At 53.1% G+C, this 25,087-nt stretch overlaps 1 protein-coding gene across 1 annotated transcript in view; it reads right to left on the reverse strand.

Annotated features, from left to right (window-relative positions):
• Positions 1-12,289: 12,289 nt before the first annotated feature.
• Positions 12,290-25,087, reverse strand: part of LOC119255046 (guanylate cyclase D-like) — a 34,115-nt gene continuing 21,317 nt past the window's right edge. Inside the window, exons 14-18 of the mRNA XM_037522060.1 lie at positions 20,362-20,536; positions 19,549-19,647; positions 18,453-18,547; positions 16,461-16,546; positions 12,290-12,398 (exon numbers count right to left, since the gene is read on the reverse strand). Of these exons, the coding sequence (XP_037377957.1) occupies positions 12,290-12,398; positions 16,461-16,546; positions 18,453-18,547; positions 19,549-19,647; positions 20,362-20,536 (564 nt within the window). The remainder of the gene's footprint in view (positions 12,399-16,460; positions 16,547-18,452; positions 18,548-19,548; positions 19,648-20,361; positions 20,537-25,087) is intronic.

The raw sequence follows: 25,087 nt of genomic DNA on the forward strand, positions 1-25,087 counted from the left end.
CCATCTGCTCCCTCTCCACCCAGGCCCAGGCTGCCTGAAACCTGTGGGCTGATGCAGAGCTTTGGCTAAGGCTGGGCTAGGGCCAGGCTGGGGCTGTGGCAGGTCAGGGGAGAGGCGGCCTCCCAAAGCCTGTGGTTGTGGTTAGTTCCACCTCACTCAGTACCCAGATGGGGCTCCCCAAGAGATGGAGACAGAAGAGCAACCAAGCTTGCCTACCTGTTGCAGATGGCCCTTGGGACTGGGGGTTACTATCTGGGAGCCCCACGTGTTCAGCACCTCTTCCTTCATCTCTTCACTTCTTCAACAGTCATGTTGCTATGACTTTTGGCACCTTGCTTGATCTTTCTGACCTTAGTTTGCTGATGTGCAAAGCGAGGCTAATAATAGCATCTGATATGCTGACTTGCTGTAAAGACCAAATGCAACAACCTATGTAAATTACATGGTGGGGGATTCCGGCCCATGGTACTTGTTCAGTAAACATTACCTCTCTCCCCTGGTGGGCCCTGGATAGCTGGTTAATAACAATGTCCAGAACACACCCTTGTGGAGCTCCCAGACCAGATGAGAGGCAGAGGAGCACGCAGGATGATTGAGTCCAGGGGCCTTGAAGGCCAAGTCCACGAGTCTGAATTTGACCCTGAGGAGGAGAAGCGGACAGGGTTTATTTTGCCCGGCAGTCATGCGGAAGGTAGCTTTCTTTTAAAGATCACCGAAGCCAACTCTTCATCCAGCTCTTGCTCGCACACCTGTAGGAATGGGCAGCTCGGTCTTCACAGTGTTGGTATTTTGGTAGAAATGCTGCTATTTCTTCATGAATCTGTCAGTGAAGATAGGAGACCTGTCTTTTCCTGTGTCTTCAGGACTACATTCTAGATGAGAAATCCTCTCAGGAACCGGGTTCAAGTTTCCCTGGGGGGATTTCATCTTGGGCCAGGATGAAACCTAAGTGTTCCGGAAGGAGTAAGTGGCCCAGGAAGTGGACCATGATGAGTTCATCTTGTGTGACCTAGGCCAAATCACTAAGCCTCTCTGTGCCTTACTATACTCATGTTACCATAGACTGAAGTGGGAAGGCCATGACATCCGAGACCCCAATTTAGTTTCCCTTACTCTTTGCTGAGCACCCAGTGTGGGCCAGTCCATCTCATGCAGCAAATGAGGGTAAAGACGGCCACAGTGAGGTGTCTTTATTCTCAATTACTGACAAGGGAGCTGGGGCACAGAGATTAAATGAATAGCCGAAGTCACACAGCTTCTGGAGCCAGGAACATAGTTGTACAAACGCCCAGGCCAGAGCTCCAACAAGGATTCTCACTCCCTGGCCCTCCCTGCACCTCTGTGGGTCCCTGGAGATTAGGGAGTACCCTCATCCGCACCTCTTGGACCCTGCCTTCTGGGACAGAAAACTGGGTTTCCTAGTTCTTCTCTTGCCTGCCCTCCCTTGTTTCTTAGGGCAACCAGGTTCACACTATAGAAGCCAAGTCCTGCAGGAAAGAACAGCAGGGTTTTGCTGAGTGTCAGCTATAGGGAGTTTGTGAGCTCAAAGCCAGGTTTAGGTGCTTGGAAAATAAACACTTAAAAATGGGACAGCGGTGTGTCCCTTGCTCTGAGGCCCAGCTGAAGAGTTAAGTAGAAATGTTAAGCCTTTCAGGACAAGGTACTTGCATGATCTCCTCACAACCACAATGAAGAGAGGATCCTTGTGCAGAGGGAAGGGGGCGGGAAGGGGGCCCAGAGGGAGTCTGTGGGTACGCAGCTCACAGGGCAGGCACAGCAGCAGGTCCTGTCTGCGTCCTCAGGCTCCCAGGCCCTTGTCCATGGCCAGTGAGGGCTTGGCTGTTTTTCTGATTTCAGTGGGAGCACAGGCCAGCCTCAGGGAGCACTTGGTGTGAACAGTGTAGGGAAGCAGGTGTTAGTGAGGCCCTGTGTACCCTCAGCCACACAGGAAGCTCCTGGCTCTGAGTTTGGTCATGGAGAATTGGGCTGAGGAGTCCAGCAACTCCGGGAGGTCCCACAGGAGAGGGGGGAATGAGAGATGAGAAAATTCAAGACCGAGCGAAGCAGGCAGGGCCAATCAGAGCACATCCACGGCATGACCGGGCCCTGCCACAGGCCATGAAACCACAGCTCTTGCTGCTCCAAGGCTGCTGGGAACCTGAAGGTCCCTTTGCGCCAGCAAGCACTTTCCTTCATTTAGCCAGTTGAAGATTAGCCCCACATACCTTTTTCTTGATGATCTAGGGTTCTCAGTATGGGCTCTGGTGTGGTCCGTGATGTCTCATAAGGCATAGTCACCACGCTAACAACAGCAACAGCCAAGCCAGGGTGGGACCGCTGCAAACACTCACCTCACTGGCAGGTGAGGCTGCCGGGGACTGCCGGCCACAGGGAGCTGGGGGACCGGGGAAGTCATTCTCACCAGTTGTCTGTTTCTCACTGGTAACATAGAGACAGCCTTTCTGCCAGCTTCAGGGGGAGGTGAAGGAACAGCGCGGTGGAAACGCTCGGGGAGTAGGGGCGTGTTGATCTCATCTGCTTCAAGTGAAAGAATGTGATTCTGTGGTTGACTGAACGGACCTGTTGGCAGATGGCTCATCCAGGGGTGGAAACCATGACTGGGAAGGGGCTGAGTCAGAGGGACCCTGGTGCTGTGGGCTCAGTGGGCCCGTGGCAGGGTGGGCTCCAGGCTCCTTAGGCAGGGCCCAGCTCCCGTGCAGAGAAGGGCTATGGTCCAGGCAGGACATCCGTGGTGGGGGTATCCTGCCTCCCTGGAAGACCCTTCTGAACACCCCAACCCTTCCCTATCTGGAGTCCCTCACTGTGTTGAGCTCCCCAAGGGCTGCGGGTTCCTGTTTTCCTCAGGGCAGTCAAGGCAGAAGACCTAGCAGAGCTTCTGGAAGTAGGGTCACCTATACATAGGGGATCCCTACAGATAATGGTTACCTCCTAAAGTTTCAGAGGACTTTGCTTGCCCCCTCTCCTTCCACCCAAGAATGATGCAGGTACTACACCCCCAAAGGGTTTGTGTGTGGCAGACGTCATACTCAGACTGAGGGTGCTATTTCCCTCCCCCCACCCTACTTTCTTCCAACTTGTCCCACATGAGGTTCTCCCGGGTTCACCCTACAAGCTCTGTGGAGGTCCACCCTAGTTCCCCTCAATCACCACAGGAATCCCTAAGACTTGTTAAAACAGTGCCACGCCAGAGTCTGTCAGTGGGTCTGAGGTGGAGCCTGGCGCTGCATCTCCAGCAAACTCCAAGCACCGCTGAGGCTCAGCAGGATGAAGTCACACTGGCCCTCCCCACTGACTTGCAAAGATGAAGGAATGAAATGTAAATGTTATGGTTCACAGGATTATAAATCTTTCTTTCCATGAATCAAATTCTGAGACCAGCATGAGGCCTCTGCTTACTTTCAAGTTGGGCTGGACTGGCCTACACAGCTTTCCAATGCAGCTTCACCTGGCAGCCCATTTAATCCTACAATACCTAACCAGCTCATTACTGTTGTTGTTTTATTAATAAATAATGTATCATTATTTCCCCCATGACACATGAGGAAGCCCAGAGAGGTTAAGTAATTAACTCAAACTTGCACAGTATGTTTGGATGAGTCCAGACCTCACTGAATAATCTGTTGTACTATCTGTGGAGCATTCATTGGCCAACAAGGTAAATAATCTAAACCTCTTTAAATTTTCCCATGACACCCCCTCTGTGTAGAATTGTGTTTTCCCCTCTTGGGTGCACTGAGGAGGGGCATGAGGAGAGTTGAGTGGAGGAAGAGGCCCAGGTCTCAGAGAGGGACCCACCTGCGTTCCCATCCTCCTTGCCCCACCAGTGTGACTTTGGACTGGTGGCCTCATCTCACTGTACCCAGCCCATCAGGAGGAGCCATTTGAACAGTGAGCGCCTTCGTGCCAAGTGCCTGCCCTCTCATGGCCACCTATGGCGCTGCTGTGGTTCTTGGCTGGGTTCCTGCTTGTCTTTGCGGGGGCCCAGTTCTATCTTCTTGAAAAGATTTGTGAAACTCCCCCTCTGCTTGGGGGCTGAAAGGTATCTGTGGCTGCATGTCAGGGCAGAGTGGGGGATGGCATTCTTATTCTTCAGGGGCCTGGGTAGGACCCCCAGAAAATAAGTCAAGGGCTCAGAGGCCTGGGCACACCCCACTCTCACTGAAACAGGGTCCTCTTTAGTGACCCTTTCTTGCCCTACTCCCATTGCCTTTGTCCTCCTGACAATAGGGCGTTCCTGGAGCACTCCAAATATGGCCTGGGGGGCAGTAAAGAGTTCAAGGTCACACAAATAGGGGATGGTAAAGAGGGGGACTGGAACTCTGCCCCTCTCTGTGTTGGGATTCACACCTCCCCCACATAACATCCCTGCACACATGATGCTCCCCCCCAAACAGTATAAAAACATCCCTTCCAAATGCCCCTCTTCCACACACATGGCCTGAAGCACAGGCTCATGGGTGCCAGACTGTAATCGCTCATTGCTAGAGATGCTGATACATTATTTATTAATAAAACAATAACAATAATTAGCTGGTTAGGTATTATAGGATTAAATGGACTGTCACGTGAAGCTGCATTCGAAAGCTGCACAGCCCAGTCCATCCCAACTTGGAAGGGGAGCACTGCTGGACAGGTAACTGTGGTCTCCCAGGCTCTCATGATTAGGACAGGATGCTGTGAGCTCAGGACCCCAAGAACTGGGAGTCTGGGCTGGGGATCCAGAATGCAGAGGACTGGATCCCACCTCCTGAGGGGTGGAAGCCCAGACCTACTGCCAAAGCCAGTCCCTCTCTCTAGGTCGGAAGCTTGGGGGTGGTGACAGGCCTTCAGAACAATAGCCCTCTGGCCTCTTTTGAGCTATATAACTTCTGCCTGCTTGCTTTTCCTCCCTCCTGTACACTGGGAGCAGGAGACCTGGGTTTGAGGCCTGAACCAGATCCCCTAAACCAAAGCACCCCTGCCAAAGCCTCTGCTGGCCTCTCAGGGACAGGCTGCCCTTCCTGCTGGCAGAGGCCACTCTTCAGAAACTTGGGCAGCCCCTCTGCCTGCTGGTTATCCCATCAGCACAGACACTCCCTTATATCATGACCCCCTCCCTGGCCTTCCAGGTCCCCAGCTATAGTCCAGCCCCTTGTCTCCTCGTAGCCAGAACTGTCAAGGTCACTGCCTACTCTCGCTGTCTCCATTTCCTTCCATTTCCCTTGCTTCTGCTTGTGTCCAGCCCTTTCCTTCCAGCAAGCTCCCCAGCGCCCTTGGTCACTTGGCTGCATTCTTCGTAGTCACCCACTGTCTCCTTCCTCAGTCCTCCTCCTCCCTTGGCACCTGAGACCCTCTCCCTGTTCTCTCCCTCCTCTTCATCAGCTGCATCCATGTGCCGGCCTCCGTGCCTCTGCCATCTGCTCTTTAAGTGTGTGGAAGCTCACAGGTCTTCCCCCCACTCGGCCTCCCCGGGGACAGCTTCCTGCCCCAGGGTCTCCCTTTCCTGGTCATCCATCCCGCCGTTCATCCTCCGCATGGCAGCCAGACGGAATTTCTCCAAAACACAGATCTGACCAGGTCACTCCCTGCTTAAAACCTTTTGATGGCCTGGGGGTCCAGGCACATGTCATGTTTCCATTTTCCTGTCTCTCCCACTCCTCGCGGGGGCCAGATCCCCTATCATGCACCCACATGCATCCTCCGTTATCGCTTCTTTCCTGCTCTGTTCCAACTACGCTTAGTTATCTACCTCCCTCTCCCCTAGCTTCTGGAGCCCTCATATCCATCCCCCCCACCCCCAAAGAAGCCGAGCCCACGGATCAAAGGACTCTCATGTCTGCACTAGAGGAGAGGGGGGATTGTGGCTGCCGGCGGAAGAAAACCAGCCTCCCTTGCGTTTCCCACAGAGGGACTCTTGAAGACACCCTGCCCTGTGCCTGGAAGGCCCGAATCAGCCCGTTACAGGCTCCTTGCCCACAGCCGGGGTTTGGCTTCGCAGCCCACTTGCTCACCCGCAGTCCCCACTTACACTGTAGATTTCGACCTTGGCCCCCGCCCACAGCCCACGCTGACGTCTGTCCCATTCAGCATCTCCATCCGCCATTCTGACACCTGGCCATTGGCCTTGGCCTCGCCTGGGTCTCTGGCCTCATCTGCTGCCCCTCCAGAGCTCACCCCATTTCCGTTGGCTCGTCTCCCCCCGAGGCTGGTGACTGAGCGGTCGCTGTGTCTGCGTTACCTTTTTCGGTATAGGATGTGGTTGTGACCAACAGGACAGCCAAGGAGGTGCCCCTGGTGGGGACTTCAGAGTCAGGGCCCAGTCCTGCCATCGGCTCGCTGGGTGGCCTTGGGCAGGTCTCCATAGCGTGATAGAAACTTTAGAGAGAATAATGTTTCGCTCACCTGACCGCAGTGAGGATTAAAGCTCGTGGAATCACCCATATCAATGCCTTCTTCTCAGTGAAAAATAAAGACGCCTCTGCGGGCTGCCCACACAGGGAACGCTGAAGACATCCTTGTCAGGTGACTGAGAAGGCCCGAGTCAGCCCTTGAAGGCTCCTTGTTCACAGGAAATCCCCAGCAAACTCTGCTTCTCACTGACGCACTGGGAAACGGATCTGGTGGCAGGACTCTAAAGCACGCTGAGCGTGGACCTAGGAGGACACATCCCATGGCGGTGGACCGCTCCCAGGACCTGGCTTCACCCCCAGCCCCGGCCACGCACATTATGACAATTCTAGACACGGGCCAAGTGATTGTGGTGATATTCTTCAAACTGGGAGGATTTTGCACCTGGATCCAAAGGTGAAGGCACAGCGTTCAGCCCTCGCGGCAGGGGCCGGGGGGTGGGGCGGGTCACTAACAGGAATACCTTTACTATCAACCTCCTCTAGATTGACAGCACTGGGGGTCCAAGGGTCTAGAAGGTCTGGGCAATTTGAGGACCGGATGGGGCTGGGCCCAGGCTGGGTGGAGGTGGGGGAGGGTCTGTGGGCAGGAGCTCCATCATGACGGGCTCAGACCATCAGCAGTGGGGAGGATGCTAAGCAGGGGGCAGGGGTTGGGGTCTGTCCTGCCAGTTGGCCGGGGAGGACCTGAGCCAGTGGGGAATGGAGGCAGGACAGTGGCATGGAAGCCGGTGCCACACTGGGGACCCAATTGATGGGGCCTGGGCAAAGACAGAGACCATCGTGGTGGGCAGGATGAACTTGGTGGGAGATGATGGTTGTGGGAAGGATGGGGAGAGAGGGTGCTCACCCTTGGCTCCAGTCAGGTGTGGCAGAGAGCAGGTGGGGCATCTGCAGTCTCTGAAGTCCAGAAAACGGTCTAAGTCAGCAACAAGAAAGAGCTGCCCACAGGAGCCTTATCCGTGGGCTTGGGGACCTTACACCTGCCTCCCAGGAGACCGCATGGTAGACAGGGTGAGCCGGCGTCCTGAAAGCACTTGGGAAGACTGAGCATCAACTTCATGTTATTTAAAAGGAAATGCAAGTACCTGGAACCTGGACACACCTTTGACACCTATTGACTCGGGCCAGGACTTTGCCAGGTGGACACTGTCACCTGCCGTCCTCTCAGGATCCTTCAGCCATCAGGGACGTCCCCACACGGGGCTCCGCTGTGGGGTGGGACTCACCTATTGCTCTGCGCCACCATCCTCCCTTCCTCAGTGGTCAGCTGAGCCCAGGGAGCCTGCCACTTTGGGAGGGGCCTGGAACCTGGGGTTGCTGGAGGGGCTCTTGGTTGTCTTTGGAACAGCTTGTCTGCCCCCTAGTGGACTTCTGGGGAGTCTGGCCAGGTCCTGTAAACTCCTTGGCACGGGACCTTGGAGATTAAATCTGCCTTATCCACAGGGAGACTAGAGGTCCCAGCAGGAGTGCGTGTGCAAGCAATTTCAGGGACAGACATGGAACAAGAGGCAGTGTGGCCGGGCCTCGGCTTCCCACAGCCCCAGCTGAACTCAGCAGCAGTGGGAACAATGGTACCCATTTCCTAAGGCTGCGAGGTTAGGCCCCTGGGACAATGTACAACCAACACACTCAGTTCAACACACTCAGTGTTTGCCTCCTGCTCGCCAGCACTCCGCCTCCCACTCTGAGAGGGCAGATGCAGGTGTAACAGTCTTTGAGCAAATCTGTATTTTCATGCAGATGCCATTTCCTTAAAGTGGGGTTCACCTGCCACCACAGTATCCTCCCCCACCTCTCCTGCCCTGTTCTATTTCTTCTCCCGCTGGGGCCATAAAAAGAGGACTTAAACCTAGCCCTGCCTTCAGGAAGCCCCGAATCTGCAGGTCCAGGACTAGACACGGTATCCAGGGAGCTGAGGGGGTACCTTCCCATAGAATGTGAGAAGGAAGGGAGGGCTTCAGGGAAGGCTTCCTGGGGGAAGTAGCAGAAGGAGGGTGAGGAAGAGTTGGCTGGAAGAGGTGAGAAGCAGAAGGGCTGGGGAGGAGCAGGCAGGCTGGTGCAGGGGTTGGTGGTAAGAGCATCTATAGCACTGAGAAGGGCGGTGGTAATAGAAGAGCAGAGGAGAAACTAAGCAGGAGATCACAGGAGCTGACATTGTAGGAAGGGAGGTTATTCCTTAAAAGTCTTGGGTTAAATAGTTTATTAGTTTGTTCTTTCATCAGCTCAACTTCACTAGCTACCCCTTTCTGGGCATTGAACTAAAGGGATAACTAAATAAAGTTGGTGCCATCAAATGAGGGTCAGGCATGGCAACTACAACTTGCATACAGAGGATAGTTGGGAAACAGTTTCAAAGGGCTTTTTAGGTGGACTTTGAAGAATGCATAGGAGTTCACCAAATGTTGAAAAATGGATAAAAGTATAGAAAGCATCTAGGTATAGAAAGCAACAAGAGCAAGGGGTGAACCATGAGAGATTTGAGGAAGAGTAAGAAATCTGTCATGGCCAGAGAGCTGTTGTCTAGAGACAGATGAGGCATGTTTAGGGCCTTGAATACCAAGCTAAAGTGCCTGGACTATCCCAAAGAGTCCACCCCAAATTGTGCCTGCCTGAAGAGCTATGAACTAAGTGGTTCCAGATCATGGGGCCTTGTGAGGACCTTCTAGAGCCCTGTGACCCCATCCGCTATAACAAGAACCCCATCCCCTAGAGATGCCAAGAGTGCCCCATTGCTGAGCAGCAACCCCAAGGGACAGGCTGTCGGGGGAAGATTGGGGGACTTCATAGGGGACCAGCTGGCACTGACTCATCACGAAAGTCATGACTTGGGCCCCATTTCTGGGTTTCCACCTGGGCAGGTGCACAGAAGCCCTATGCAAATGCTGGACCGGCTGTTCACAAGAGAAGCACCTGTCCTGAGAGCACCCCCAGTCTCACCAGAAAGGCGTTGTCCTCATCCTTGCTCTGCAGAAGAGAAAGAGCAGCGTGCCCCCTGAGGCCACCTCCTCTGGGGGCCTTCCGGGGACCATCGCTCTTTCTCTGGACTTTCAGAACACTGTGTGCCACTTCAGATGAGGAGACAGGTTGCCAGAGATAAGTCATGTCTCCCCTCTGAGCCTCTTTTGCTCATCTGAAAAGTGGGCACATTAACTCCCACCTCCAGCGAGTTTGTGGTTGAGATAATGTGTGTGGATCTAGCCTCTGGGCCTGGCCCACAGCAGATAGGAGGCAAATGTGGCAAAAAAACAAGGCCTCCCAGGGTGAAGGAAAGAGCCCTGCCCAGTCAGGTAGGCACTAGCCCTCCTCCTCTGTCCCCACCTTGGGATGATGGGGTTGCTATGAACGCCCCAGATGGAAGGGCCTGTTCACAGGCAGTGTCTCAGCTTGGAGCCAGAATTCTCTCCTAGTTCTGCCCAGGGGATCTCACAGGGAGTCTCTGAGGAGGAGCTGCCTCGGCACTTCTCTGCCTGGGCAGCTCCAAGGGCGGGCAGAGGACCAAAAGCAAGGAGACCCACGACTGGGTCCAGGTGCACCGCAGACAGCTCACACATTAACAGGGCGTGCACTTGAAAGCATACCACAATGTGGCACAGATGGAGCTTGTGGACATCACACCAGTAGCTGCCGCTGCTCGCGGCTGTGGTGCCCAACAGACACATTCAGACACACAGCAGACCCAGCTAAGGTGGCACACTCACGCCCTGAGGCCTGCCTGTACACAGATGCGCACACACAAATTCACAGGGACACACAAGCGCACATACAGGCATTCCTTGTTTTATGGCACTTCGCTTCCTTGTGCTTCACAGATACTGTGTTTTTTTACAAATTGAAGATTTGTGGCTGTTTGCCTCTAGTGAGTCTGTTGGCACTATTTTTTCCAAGAGTGTGCTCATTCATGTCTCTGTGTCACGTTTAAATAAGGCACACACTTTGCTTTTGTGGACATGTGATTGCACACTTAATACACTCCAGTATAGTGGAAACAACTTCGATATGTACCGGAAACCCAAACATTCACATGACTTGGTTGCAACATTTGCTTTACTGCCTTGATCTGGAGCTGAGCCTGCACTATCGCCGAGCTGTGCTTACAGACGCCAGCAGACAACAGGCACGCGGACTCCCACGGACCAGCACACACACGCAGGGCACACTGTCACTGTCTGCTCAGGACCCTTTGAACTGTGACGCCACGTAGCATACACAAAGCCACGTCATTCTGTTCACACACAGTGTACCTTTAGCCATGGCGACAGTGCGCCCCTCGCCGACAACACGCGTGCACAGCTGTCACATTTCACTATTGCCTCCTTTGACCTAATAGCAGACTCACAGGCAGGGCAGGGTCAGGGACCGGTCGCTGGGGGACGTGGTGGATGGAGGGTTAGAGGCCCCCTGACCACCCATGGTGGGGAAGATGAATCCTGGCTTGAATTCTGGCCTCCTTGTGTCTGCCCACCCCGCTGGGTCTCCATTTATCACACGTGATGCTCAAAGGTACACCAAGTCTCCTGCCCAGAGGGCCTCCCAGCTCACCTAGAGCAAATCCCCCTTTCAGATGAAGAGACAGAGGCCCACAGAGAAAATCTGCTGGCCTGAGCTGGGCTATACAGAGGTCGGAGGAGAAGCCAAGCACAGGCGCCCGTGCCCCCACCCATCTCACAGACATGGACGCACACAAAGGGAGGGCACGTCCCACACTCCCACAGGCTTGCTTGGGGCCTGCCCCGCATGGTATTTCCACTGTCCTCTCAGTTAATTCTCACATGACACGAGATGTAAGGGTGACCGCCTTACATTTTGCATTTGAGGAAACTGGGGCATAAGAAGGTTAGACCCAAACTGTGCGGGCATGAGCAGCAGTGGTGGTTCGCAGAGGCACGTCTGTGCTTTCCACCTCACAGGGCCCCATGCACACCTCCTCCACAGCCTTTTTCTCTCTCCTCCCTTACACACGTGTACGCGTACACTCGCAGCTTGGGCGCACAGCCCCCGGCAGAACATTCTCCAAAAGACCCCCCCCATCCAAGTTTAATTTGAGTGCCTCCCTCCCACCCAAGGGATTTTTTGAAGAAGGATGAATTTGTTTAAAGCTTAACCTTCCCCCTTGACCACTGTCCTCTTGCCCTGTCAGGGAAGTGGATTCCAGTGCCCTCTCAAATCACCCTCTGGGGTGCGGTGAGCACCCTTTGATGTCGAAAGTACTCTAATGAGTTAGTTGTGGTTCTTTTTTTTCCCCTTAAGACAGAAAACTCATTTTCCTAAGAACCAAGGAATTATCATTCTCCCCCTCTCCCCCGAGATTCTGGGAGCCCAAGTCTGGACTCCAACGCAAGGCTCAAAGACCCCCAAGGGCAAACTGGTGTGGGAAGGGAGGTAGCAGCAGCTGTGAGGTGCTGCTCTGTGGGGGAACCAGCCTATGTGACCTGTCAACACCCATTTTAGGGGTGACAAAACAGAGCCTGGAGCCCTGTGGCCTGCCTCTCATTACCATTCCTGTCTTGTTTTTGCCCCCTGGGCCACATGACCTCCCTTCAGCCAGGCCCCTTGGCTGGGTGGGTGTTCATGATGTGTGGCATAGTGAGCTCTAGAATAACGAACTCTGAATCGAAACCATTGTCGGGAACATAGCACTGCACGAAAGGAAGGCAATATTTCTATTTTTACTGTTTTTGAGGCAAGTTTATCGAGAGGATTCCTACAGTCACAGGTCAATGAATAGCACTCCACCGCACTAATTAATGAGCTCTGCTTGGCTTGCTAGGGGGCTCAGCAAGAGGAGACTCTGCAGGGAGAAGGGTGGGGGAGGGGCGGGGCAGTCCAAGCACAAGGGTCTCTGGGCTGGTGCAGGCCCCTGGCCCGCTCTGTCCCTCTCCTCAGGGCTTTGCCAAGTCCTTCCCTGAGCTCCAGGGCCCTGCAGTGTCCTGTCGAGCTTTGGCAAAGGCTGCCTTGATTTCTTGCTTTATGAGGTCCTGCCAGGGGTCCCTAGGAAGAAAGGAGGAAGACAAGGAATGAAACCACCGTCCAGAATAAGTGTTTAGAGCGACTATTGCTCACAAGGAGCCCTTTACTTCCTCGGCTTCTCTCGACTCCTGCAGCAGCCCTCTCCCCTTGAATTCTAGGGCACCGAGGCTCAGAGAGGTAAAATGCCTTCTCGGAGGCCACACAGTTGCTGACTTGTCTCTGTGTGTGACTTCCATCTGGAGGCCTCCCGGAGATGGGCAGCTAGCCCCAGCTCTGTCGCTTCCTCAGGACGTGACCTTGGGACACCAGGAGGTCTTAGGGTGAGGAGCTCTGTGACTTTTGGAGTATTCCACAGCTCCAGTGTGGTTATACTGGACCCCACCCTGCAGACACCTTCATCTTCTTGTTTGTCTCACGCACATGCCTGGAGGAGGGTAGAGCAGCATAGCACCTTTACACGGAGAGAGAGCAAGGCTTGGAGTGACGGTCACAGCAAGCTGGTAGGGGACACCTTTGAGCCAGGTTGGCAGGGGAGAGAGAGCAAAATGGCCACTGAGTGGTGTGTTCCTGTGATATGTGACAGGAGGCACCTCTGTGGCCACGGCTGCCTGGGTCATAGCTACACAAAGACATGGGAGGGGGGCTTTTGTTTCCTCCCCCGATCTCCACCATTCTCCCCAAACTCCCTCCAATATGTAAAGTAACTTCTGCAGATATGATAAATACATACAGTGAGGATAAAAACATTTTTAAAAGCTTGAATTTTTAAAAATCAGGCTGCAGCATACAGTTCAAGTAGAAATTCGGTACCTGCCTTATAAATGCAGCCCCAAGATAAATTCCCATCCAGTGGCACCCTAAGCCCTTCCTGCAGAATCTATATGTCTGTGTCTGTCTATGTGTCTGTCTGTGGAGGGGCATCTGGTGGTGTCTCCATGTGGGTGTATACCTGACACCCACAACAGGAGTAGGGCATGTGCACGTGTATGTATGCACTTGTGTGTATGGTTCATGTGTGAGTAGGTCCAAGTGCCAGGTCTCAGTTCATGGACCCAAGTGAGTTTGGAACACCCACCTGCCTGCCACGAGGCTTGGGAGGCTTCTACAGGGGATAGAGCTCACTGAGGCTAATCTCTACTCCTCCCTCCCTGAGCCAATGAGATGAAAATGCTTCTGGCACTTCTGTCCTGGAGTCACCAGCACAGGGAGCTTAGAATGACAAATGGCTGCCAGGCCTATAGATCCCCACTTCCAGGATGTAGCTGAGTCCAGGGGAGCTGGGGGGCCCAATGCCTGCTCTGCCAGGACCCTGCTGGGGAGCCAGCGGGAGCTTGAGAATTCAACGTTTACATTTTGGGGAGCTGGCAGACATGCAGGCACATCTGCTGGCCAGGCTTATGTGGGCAGGGGAAAGTTCCACAAACATGGCAACAAGGACTATCAGGAAGTAACAAGTCCAGGCACTGTATTGCTTGGGGTGGGGGGGGGGGGCTGAAGAGTGGGGTGAGGGTGACAGCAGACTCTGTGTAGTCTGTGATCAGTGTCACCTCATGAAGGCTGGAGCATCAGAGCTGAGGCCTGTAGGATGGAAAGGAACTAGGCCAGGCTGTTCCAGGGACAGGGACAGCAAACATAAAGGTCCTGGGGTAGGAAGAAGTTTAATGTGAATTGAGGAACATCAAGGAGTCCCCAAGCGAGTGTGAGCTGTGGAAGGTGTTAGAAACAAAGTTGAGGGTTGGGCACAGGCTGGATGGAGCAGGGCCTCAGAAGTAGCTTGAAAGAGTTTGAACTTGAGCCCATAGAGGTAGGAAGACCCAGAGGGTGTTTAGCAGGGAACTTTCATTTTGATTAAGTCTGTGTTTTATTTACAATATCACTCTGGCTGTCGGGAGCCTGGGAAAGGAGTTGAGTGGCTGGCAGAGCAGCATGGAGGTGGGACACTGGCAGGGTCCACTGTGATGGAGGCGGAACCAGAAGTTTCCAGAACAGTGTCTGGTTTTCAGAGGGAGGATGGCAAGGCCATTCACAAGGAGACAATCTGGAGGAAGGTCAGGCTAATAGGGCAGGTGACCACTGGGTCAGAAGATCTGAGTGGGCAACTCAGAAGCACACGATGGGTGTTGTCAGGGTCTGAATGGGAAGGGAAGCCCTAAAGAGAAGCCAATGGAACCCCAGCATTTAAAGGTTAGGGGAGTGAGCTGGAAAGGAGGAAGCAGGGCTGGGGTACCGAGGAGGCTGTGGAGGTGCGCGATTCTAGGAAAAGGGAGGGCAAAGGAGAAATGCTTCTGAGTAGTCAAGGTGAAAACAAAAACTGCTCATGGACTGTACCCTTCACGGCACCTCCGGGGACTCAGGGGTGGAAGTCAGACTGTGGGGGCTGCACAGGGAGTGGGAGGTGAGGAAATGGAGTCAGCGTCAGCAGACCGGCCTTCTGAGGACTGTGGCCCCGAGTGGAGGTGAGAGGTGGGGCAGGTGTCAGAGGATGTTGGGTCAGAGTGTTGGGGGAATAGAGGAGGCAGGAGAGGGCGCCTGTCCACATGCGGTGCTGTGGGGAGGAAGGTGGAGGACAGGGTCTGGGAGGAGAGGAAGCGGGCAGAAAAGGTCACAGCAGTTCTCTGGGCGGGTGGGCCAGCTGCCAGGGCACAGGGGAAGACCCAGAGATAAGAGGGGGAACTTGCCCGAGGCCACACAAGCCCGTCCACGGCCCTGACCCAAGCCCAGTCCTCATGTCGCTGACCCAGCAAGCGGCCGCACCAGGTCGCAGGGCAGAAGGACCCGGGCTGCGTGAGGCCTTCTCTGAGCACCAGTCGGTTCTGCTCCCAGGAGGCTGGCGTGCCTTTATGAAGAGGGCACACTTTCTTCCTATGCCAGCATGTGCCCATCCACGTACCTCCACCCCGCCCCCCTACTGAGTGCTTCTGGACCCCACTGTGTGTGTGTGGGGGGGGTACGGGGCACCCTGTCCTCAGGTACTTCTTTGCCAGGGGTCCCTGGGGTCTGGAGCCCCTGGGCACGCTGACGCAGTGGAAGAGAAATCGCTGCTGTAACCAGCGCCCCCTCAGCAACCCGCCCACGTCTGTCCATCTGCCTTGAGAGCAGGCCGTGTGGCTGCTGTGGTGCTGGTCTTTTCCCAGAAAGCCCACGTGCATCCCACACGTTTCTGGCCTTTGAGACGGAGGTGGGGAGCAGCCGGGTGTTGCTGAGAGGGCCATTTGGAAGTTCTGATGAAGGGAAAATTGGGGGAGGAACCCCGGTGTGATTGTGCTCTGGGGCCCTGGGGTGGGGGGATTGTCTCTCCTCAGGCTCAGCTTGGGGAAGGGTGAAACCTCAGGTCCCTGTGGCCCCCTGGGTCTTCTCATTTCTAAGAAAGTACAGCAACACCTGCCCCCCCCCCCCCCCCCCCCCCCCCCCCCCTCCCTGCCCTCTGGGGACTGTCCAGGGCATGGGTGGAAGAGAGGGAGGAATACAATGTTGCAGTAAAATGCTATTGCTTCCCCATGCTGCCCTCAGGGTGGGGCATGGGGTCCCGGGGGAGAGAGGGCAAAGGGAAAAGCCAAAAGGCCAAGAAGGAACAAGACTTCTGAGAATTTGTTTCATCTGGCCCCTAAAATGTGAATGACCTTTGCTCTATAAATTCCTTATTTGCAGAAATGTCTGAACGGAGACAAATGCCTGGTCAAAGGGATCAGCTTTTGCCTGTGATGGGCTCAGAAGGGCAAGATTCTAGATGCCCAGCAAGGAGGTGGTCCCACACGCTGCAGTGCTGCCAACATCCCCTAGGGGGCTTATAAAGTGCCCTGAACAGCAGGGGCAGGTGTGTGGGTGGAAATGGGTCATCTTATCGATTATGTTGGCAGCACGATCTCTTCCATGCCAAAGCATCAGAAACAGGCCAGAGGAGGCCCACTGAAGTGCTAACAGGGTTGTCTCTCACGGTGGAAAGGTGGCGATTATTTAATCTTGAAAGAATTCTGGGTTTTCCAAGTTTTCCTCACTAGGCATGTAATACTTTGATAACCAGACAAATCATAAATATCAAATTTCAAACAAAAGAGGCCAAGCTTTGGGGGGAATTCCTCTTACCCAGGCTTGATGTCCAGAGGCGGGGGAAGGGGCCTGGGGAAACCTGCCTTTCCAGACAGCCAGTAAGTCTCCTCTATGCCCTTGCCCTGGAACAGAGAAGAAAGGGGACTGAGCAAATCTGTCCGAGCAGTGAGCAAGGGCAGAGGCGCGATTCCAACAGCTCAGCGGAGCATCCTGGCGCCCAGAGGCAGATGTCGGGTCCAAGTGCTGACTCCTGCTAGTTATGTGGCTCTGGACAACTTTACCTCTCTGTGCTTCAGTTTCCTCAATACCTCACAGAGTTGTTTTGAGGATAAAATAAGTTAAAATCTAATTGTTAGAGAAGTAAGTGAACACTACATCATGAATTCTGTGATTAGCAGGTCTAAGTATCTGGGCAGGCAGTGTGAGATTAGAATCTTAGAATGCTAAGATGCCCAGGACTTCTATGATCTGTGATTCACCCCAATTATTGAGGGACCCGAGGCCTCCCTTAGGACGGGAGTGCAGTCACCTGTAGGTCAAGAGTTGAAGGGGCATGAGAATCCCCGGGATCTGGGCTGACTACTAGATTTTCTGTACCCCACACTGGGCCAGGGATGGATATGCAGCTCCTGGGCCAGCCTGGAGATTAGCATGCTGCCCCCCACCCCATGCCTTCTCTGTGTCCCTTTCTGTCAGCAGAGTCCTCTGTTTCTCAGGACACCCAGAATCCATTCTCACAAACAAGACACACCTGCTATGACATGTTCTAGCTCTCTCTCCCAAAACCCCAGCTTCTGGAGCAAGGATCCCACATATTCCGGCCCTCGTAGGCTATGTGATCATGGACAAGCCCCTTTTGGAACCACACCCTCCTGCTCTGACGTTCCACTGTGTAATGAAGTGAGTCTGGGGGCCTAGTCACCAGCCCAGGCCTTTAAATGTTTAGGCTCTCAGGGCCTCCCTGGTGTCACAAGGGGTTAAGTCTCAGCACTATGAAGCTATTGGCAGCCACTGTAGCATGAGTTCAATCCCGGCCAAGAAGCTAACCCACATGGGGCAGCAGACCTCTCCTATCTTGCCTGCTGCTCCCCTCAGCAGTGTATTTCAGTTAGTCTGCCTGTTCTGTTCCCCGCTCTGTCTCTGGTGAATCCTCTCACCCTTCCCCCCACCGCCCCGCCCTTCTAGCCTAGACCCCAGCTGTTGTATGCATAAATAAATCAATCTTTTTAAAAAATAAATGTGTAGGTTCTTCTAGTCTCCCCATAAAACCTGTCTCCAGCTAAGGAATTGGGGAATTCAGAGGGAGTGGGGCAGGACAAAAAATATTTATAGGAATAGTGTACTCTTAGTTCTATTAAACATTAACATTAAAAAAGACATACAGAGGCTACAGACTCATCTCTGCCTTTAAGGTGCTCATGGCAAGTACAATGCTGTATCACATCTACAACAGCAGTGGGCTGGTTGTGGGACTAGTGGTTACACAGAGAAAGCAAGAAGATGGGTATTTCTTGGTCAGGGCATGTTTCAACAAGATAATCTCTGTTTTAGGGTTCTGAGGGATGAGTAGGAGTCCAATAGTGCTAACAGAGAAGGCATAGGCTTTGGAGGCAGGCTTTCCAGCCAAGATCTGGAATACAAACTGTGTGACTTTGGACAAATCACTTTGCCTCTCTAATTTCCTCAATTATAAAATGGGCATGTCCATCCTGCTTTCATTATTTCTGTAATAAATATTTAATATATGTTGTGCATCCATGTGTGTCCTGTTAGGTCAACAATAGAAGTAACTTCTCTGCCTTGGCCCTTCTCCTCAGGAAGAGACAAATGAGGGAGAGGTGCTCAGGAAGAAATTTCTGCAGAACTTGGGAAGTGGAGAGGACATATGAAGGTTATCCGCTCTATTCCCCAACCCCAGGCCTACATTTCTTTTAGCCACACCAATCAGATGAGAATCTCTTCTGTTGCCCACAGAAAGTGAACCTTCAACGATTTTCCCTATCAGTTCCAAGAGAGAAAGTCCCTCACCTTTAATTCAGTCGGGCCTCTGATGTCGATTTTGTAGCCTTCATCCAGGCTGAGCAGTGTCTGGACAGTGCTTCTGCTGACGTGAATTCTGTAAGCTAAGAGGAAAGGCAGTTTCAAGTCACCACCTGGTGGCAGTATACCTAGTAAAATCATTAAGCCTGGAACAGTTCCAGTTCCAATTAGTAATACACACAATTCTGATTTATGTAATATGCAGTTCTTGGCCCTTTAATCGGTAGTTGGTTCCTAAAATAGAGACTTTGAGGAAAAACAGATTATTTAGATCAAGGGCTAAGAGGAATTCAAGATGAAGTCAGAACCTCTAGGAACATAGTTCCTACTTGTAAAGATGTCCATGAAGGCTGAGTTGGTACAGATAAGCAGTTTATTTTTCTTTTAAGAGAAGGACTCCCCAGTGAGGGCATCACATGTAATTATGTAGAATGTGCACTGAATGGGGGAGAGGAGGTAGCAGGACTTCAGCTTTTTCTGTTATTCTAATGAAGCCACAAGGGCAGCTTCTGCTGCCAGCAAGGGTCTAAAAAAGTCATTAAGAAAAACTGGAAGGGGGCCTCCCTGGTGGAGCAGCAGGTTAAGACGCAACCTGTGAAGCTGTCCGCAGCCTCTGCAATGCAGCAGACCTCTCCTGTCTCGCCCGCTGCTCCCCTCAGCAGTGTATTTCAATCTGCCTGTTCTGTTCCCCACTCTCTCTCTGGTGAATCCTCTCACCGCCCCCCACCTCTGGCCTGTACCCCAGCTCTTGTATGCATAAATAAATAAATCTGAAAAAAGAACTGGAAGGGCTCTTCTCATTGCAAAGAATGGGAAAACAAGACCCAGAGGAAGAATATTTTGCTAAGGACATTAAACAAGCCAATTGCAGGCCGGGATAAGACCCAGGTTTCCTGACTCTCAAGTCATTATTTTCTATCCCAATTCTCTCGTGAGATCATCACAAGAACCCTGTGGAAAGTTAAAAGTGCCGGTGACATAGATCGTACAGCGTTTTATGACAGCTAGGGTACGCCGCCACCACCTGGTGATTTGGTTACTAAGCATCGTTTCAAATAGCAGAATGGAAATATGAGATACTCACGCAGCCCTGTGGATTCCATCCGGGATGCAGTGTTGACAGTGTCCCCAAAGAGACAGTACCGAGGCATGGTGAGACCCACGACCCCTGCTACGCAGGGCCCTGAAACCCAAACACGCCAAGTGAACTCCAGCAGGTACTGGCTCCAAGAGAGGGCCCAGTTAGAGTCTTGCCCTTCCTATCCCACCTCTGGGCTCCACTCGGGGAGGTGAGGATGAAGCTTTCTGCGTCAGCCCAGAAAGGAGATTCTGCCCAGCCCCAAGGTCTTCCTGGAGGAAGTGGTGCATGAGCTGTGTTTCAGAGGATGAGAGAATGAGTGGACAGGGGACTAGCAGGTGCAAATGTACAGAGGCAGAGACCCCATGTCCCAGCTGCAAGCAGCTGAGAATAGATGAAGGAGGACCAAGTGGGAAGGGAGGTGATGGGGCTAGGAGCAGGGAACTGGACATTTTCCTGCACGTGAAACTAAGGAGGGCGCCTGGGCTAATGGCACAAAAAAAGAATGTATTAGACATCCTAAGGTCTCCTCCAGACCCAGCACAGCAAATATTTAGTTGTTTGCATGACTACTGTCCTCAGTCCTGCCTCCTTGGCATAGACTTAGATGCCCTTGATAGAGGTTGAGACGAGAGAGAGAGAGAATCAAGCATCCTCGATTCTGTTATTTATAACATCTCAAAGCATTAAAGAAGTGAGAAAAGAGGGAACATTTTCTTCTCTCACAGAGTTTTAGAATCTCAGACTTCCAGAAGCATGCCATTGGAGTTGCCCCAGTGGGGTTGGGAGCCTGGTCTGGCCCACCACCCCTGTCCGTACCTGAGTGCAGGCCAGCCCTGATGCAAATGGGCACGCCGGGTGCGTGCCGCATCCTGAAGTCTCCCACAGAGCTGAGGATGTCCAGAGCCATGTTGGCGACCTCAGCTGCGTGCCGGCTGCCGTTGCGCCGAGGCAGCCCCGAAGCTACCATGTAGGCATCTCCGATGGTCTCCACCTAGGAGTCACAGCCTTTATGCTCCAGCATAAGAACACACCTCGCTGGCCTGTCCCCCATTCCACACGAGGCACCTCTCCAGGCTCCTGACACACTCCTTGCATCTCTGGCCCATGGTGACCTCTCCCCCGGGTCTCCCGTTAGCCAGCTAGCAACAGTTGCATCAGCACAGCTCCGATGGCCTTTGTCTGGGTTCCAGGTGACCACACCTGACTCACCTCCTCAGACCCCAGGCTCAGAGCCCTGTGGCAGCAGACCCTGTCTGCATGGTGCCACCGTGGCAGGTCAGGGCCTCATCTGCAGAAGCATGGAAATATTGGGTGTATATCCTATTTTTCTGAATCGAGTGACCTCCCAAGGTGTACTGGGAAGAACATGAGTTTTGAAGTCAGATGGTGTGGATTCAAATCCTGGCTCCATCAATTACCTTGGCAGACCACTTCACCTGTGTGAGCCTCAGTTTCCTCTTTTGTGGAATGTATATTAAAGATAAAGCATTTAAAGTATTTTAAAGAATCACAGAATCTCACTAAATGAAGACTTCTGTCTATCATCATCATTATTATTTCCTTGGGGAAAGAGAGTATCCCAGAATCTTGCAATGGAAGAGATTTTAAAAGTTACCCTCCCACCTTCCCAGTCTGCTCAAGTCTCTTGATGGAAAGTACCATCCCTTTCGAGGTGGCTGTTTTTCTTTTGGCAACTCTGATTTTCAAAAGTTGAGTTGAATTGAACCCTGCCTCTCACCTGAGGGTTCCTGACCTCACGATCCTTTCTTTCATGTCCTCTCTGTTCCAAAAGCCCTCTCTAGGAGTTGAGGACACAGATATGGAGGAACTGTAGTCACTGTTGCCACAAGCCAGGTCACCCAAAGTGAAGACAGTGACTCTGGCCTCTCCTCTGCTGGGTGAAGCGCCCAGCCCCTGCCCTGTTGCTCCTACAGCAGACACAGGCTGGACCAAGCGGCCTCTTTTAGCACCTGGTGGACTCTCTCTGCCCTCCCTTGGCACCAAGTAGACAAAATAATGATGGTGATGCTTCCCTCGCCTAGAAGGGCCACTGTAATTCCTAAAAAGTTGGGCCATGGCCTACTCTCTATGCCCCCCAAGTCTCTACCTCACCTGGGCTGTCCTCTGCCTCACCGTGGGGAGATCTGGCCTAATCACGCCATATTCTGCTCATATACTTACATTTGCTGCCTATGACCAGTGGTTTGAAATTCATGCCTCATGCTCTAACAATAAGGGAAGCCACGATTTGCAAAATCTCTTGACTTAGTTCCAAACAGTGGCTTTTAGGTCCCCAGGCTTCAGCCAAACAGGAACCCTTTCTACTCTCCACAAGTCACTCAATACTTGCTCACCAACGTGCCCTGAAATGTGCTCACCAATGTATCCTCTGCCTGAAATGCCCCCCTGCCCAAGACGGTTCTCGGTTGACATCTGAGCCCTCCATCAGCCCTTCTCACACCTGAATGAGTCCAGAGCAACTTCCTGGTCACCAGCTGGGAAAAAGATGTCTCCCTCCTCAGAGCTGTGATCTCCCTCTCTCTCCCTATTATCAGCTGTTGTTCATGCAGCATTTGAGGGCTAGAGGTGGTGGGTGGAGCAGGGCTACCCCATTGTGTGCATTGACCTTCCATTCAGTGCCCCCAGAGAGAAAAATCTAAGTGAGCCCCAGCTTTCCCCGCCTACCTTTGTCCCCTAAGGAAGAAGCTTGTATTCTGTGATTGGCAAGATTGGAAGGACTAAGTGTTCCCGCGAGTACTAACGTTGCAATTCTTACATGCCAGACACTGTTCCAAACCCCTACAAATATTATTGCATTGGGTCTTCACAAGGATTCTGTGAGGCAGGTACTATTATGATCACCACTTCGCAGGTAGAAATTTGGCCAGAAAGGTTAAGTCACTTGCCAACGTCACACAGAGCAGATTTGAACTTGGTCCAGCTCCAGAGCCCACACACCATGCTCTCTTGATCCTGCCTCTCCTTTCTTGGGGAGGATCTGCCAGTGTGTGAGATTTCCTCTACTCTCCCCTGTCCCTGTTCAACTGAGCTGCGATTCGGAAACAGTGTGCCTGCCTGGGGACCCAGTGCTGCCTCAGATGGCTGCCCCAAGTCCAGACTGGGGAAGAAGGGCAGTAGGAAGTCCCATAGTGTACACCCATCCAGAACACATTCTTCAACCTGCTGAAGCCAACCTCTAGCCTTCCCTGGCCTGCTGCATGCATCAGAAGGGAGGGTGCGGTGTAATTAATAATCACCCTTACAGCCTGACAGAGATGACCAGCACAGGCCATGCCCTCTAGACAGTCAAACTTGTAGAGACCATCATCACTCAATCGCAGTGGGCACTCGATGCCAGGGAGGGCCAGGTGTGGCCCCTTCTCAGATGAGAGAACACAGCCAGGGGAGAGGTGAGAGCAAAGGTTTCCATGCTAATAAATACAAATACGAATTCTAACGGCCACTGGCTTGCTGTGTGACCTTGTGTGAGTCACTAACCTCTCTCTCTGAGCCTGCACCCTCATCTCATCTCGGTAGAAGTAGGGATAACTAGGGATAACGATCCATCCTTTTGAGAGGCATTGCAAGGGTTCAATGAGATATCCTGTGATAATCCCTAAACTGCAACCCTCGGTTCCCACCCCAGTTCCATGCCTTCAGGGGGAGACCTTGGCGCCTGTACCACATTGGTGAATGAATAACTACTTAATTTGCAGAACAATTCTAAGCCACAGGCATCTGCACTTCTGTTTTCCAAAGGGGGAACTCAGAGTCAGAGAGGTAAAGTGATTTGCCCAAAGGCTGCTCAACAGTGTGACTGGGGCCAGACTCACGCCCGCCCCTTCCTCCAAGGGGCTGGGTAAGTCCTCGCCTCCCCCCACAGCCACATGGCCTCTGCTCTGGAGTCACGTCCATAAAAGTGCTCACCCAGCGTGTGCTGGGAGGGATCACAGACCCCCACAGAACCGGGAAATGATGGCCTGGCTGCCTCCCAGCCCAGTCTGGATTAGAGGGCAGTAACCAGATCCTGCTGGGGATGGAGGGGAAACCGAGGCGGAGGGTGTGAGTGATGAGAGACGCGCTCACACATCTTGACAAATGGCTCTCCTGTTTCCCCACATCTGGAGGGGTGTGCGGGCCTTGTTTTATTTCATTTTACTCTGCCAGAAAGATGCAGACCTCTTGGCCAGAGTTCAGAGCAGATCAGAAAGCATGATTCAGAGCTGGGAGGGACACATGTGTGAGAAGAGATTAGCAGGGGAGGAACAGACAGGCCTGGGATGACTCAGGGCACATCAAAGCCGGGGGGCTCAGCCAGAGGAGATGAGGAATCTTTTTCTGGGACCCATGGGGCCAGGGTGGCTCTGAAGGCAAGATGGAAACCCCGTCGGCGTGAGAGATGACACCTCGAACCACAGGCAGGGCAGGAACATAGGGTCCTGAAAGTAGACCTTGAGAAAAGCTACGTCCTTGGGATGCCAGTGGCTCAGGTCTGCAAGGGCCGGAGTCGGGCAGTGTGGTGCCAGTGGACGGAGCTGGGCTGTGGACACTGCAAGTTCCTCCCTGGCTCTGCCACCTGCCAGCTGTGCGACCTTGGGCAAAAGTCTTCTGTCTCTGGGCCTCAGTGAGTTCCTCATTCAGTCCGCATATTTCTTGAGGCCCTATGATGTGTTGTTGGACATTGGTGGGCGCTGGGGACAGAGCGGTTCAGGCTGGAACCATAGAGTCTGGATTTAGAGGTAAAGTCTAGGGGTAGTAATGAGGGCATCCCCCAGGAGCTCCTAGTCCTGGCTGGGAAGGCAAGGAAGCTAACCTGAGAGCAGAGGAGGACAAGAGGGAGGTCGTGTTCTGGGGCAGGGGGCGGGGCTGCAAGTGCACAGGCCTTATGGCTAGAGCAAAACTATGAGAGGAACGAGAGTCTGTGGAGGTAGAGTGGCCAGGAGGAGCTCAGAGGGCCTTGGGGCCACGGAACCTGTGCTTGATCCGGAGAATACACGTGTTATGGATTTGGTGAGCACCTCTGACAGGGCAGGGAGGGTCTTGGAACCAGAATGCCCAAGTTCAAATCAGGGCTTCACACCCCCTGGGAACATGCATTTAGGCCAGTCCCTTCATCACTCAGTTTCCTCATCTACAACGAGGAATGTCAGTACTGCTTCGTGGACTGTTACGATGCTAAAGTAGATTAATCCATATAAAACACTTAGACTAACATCCAGCAAACTGTGTGCACTCAATGAGAATTAGAAATTATTGTTGTTGGGATACTGTAAATAAGCTGCCAGCAGACTGCCTGCCCTTCAAAGAGTCAGTTCTCTAAGAAATTTCCTGCCAGGCATTCTTACCCCAGGTTTCAGCCCCAGAGCCAGGCCATCTGCTGTCCCCACCTCACTGGAGGACTGTGGCTAGAAGGGGACTGGCAGGTCGCAGAGGCTAAGGCCAGGGGAGCCTGAGGATGGCTGTTTTCTGGGAACTCCCTTCCACTTCCACCAGCATGACCGAAGCTGACCCAAGGCCCCCAACAACTGGCCAGAATAAGGGG

The sequence above is a fragment of the Talpa occidentalis genome, unplaced genomic scaffold (genome assembly GCF_014898055.3).
Source record: "Talpa occidentalis isolate TD23 unplaced genomic scaffold, MPIMG_talOcc4v2.1 talOcc4.3, whole genome shotgun sequence".
Lineage (NCBI taxonomy): Eukaryota > Metazoa > Chordata > Mammalia > Eulipotyphla > Talpidae > Talpa > Talpa occidentalis.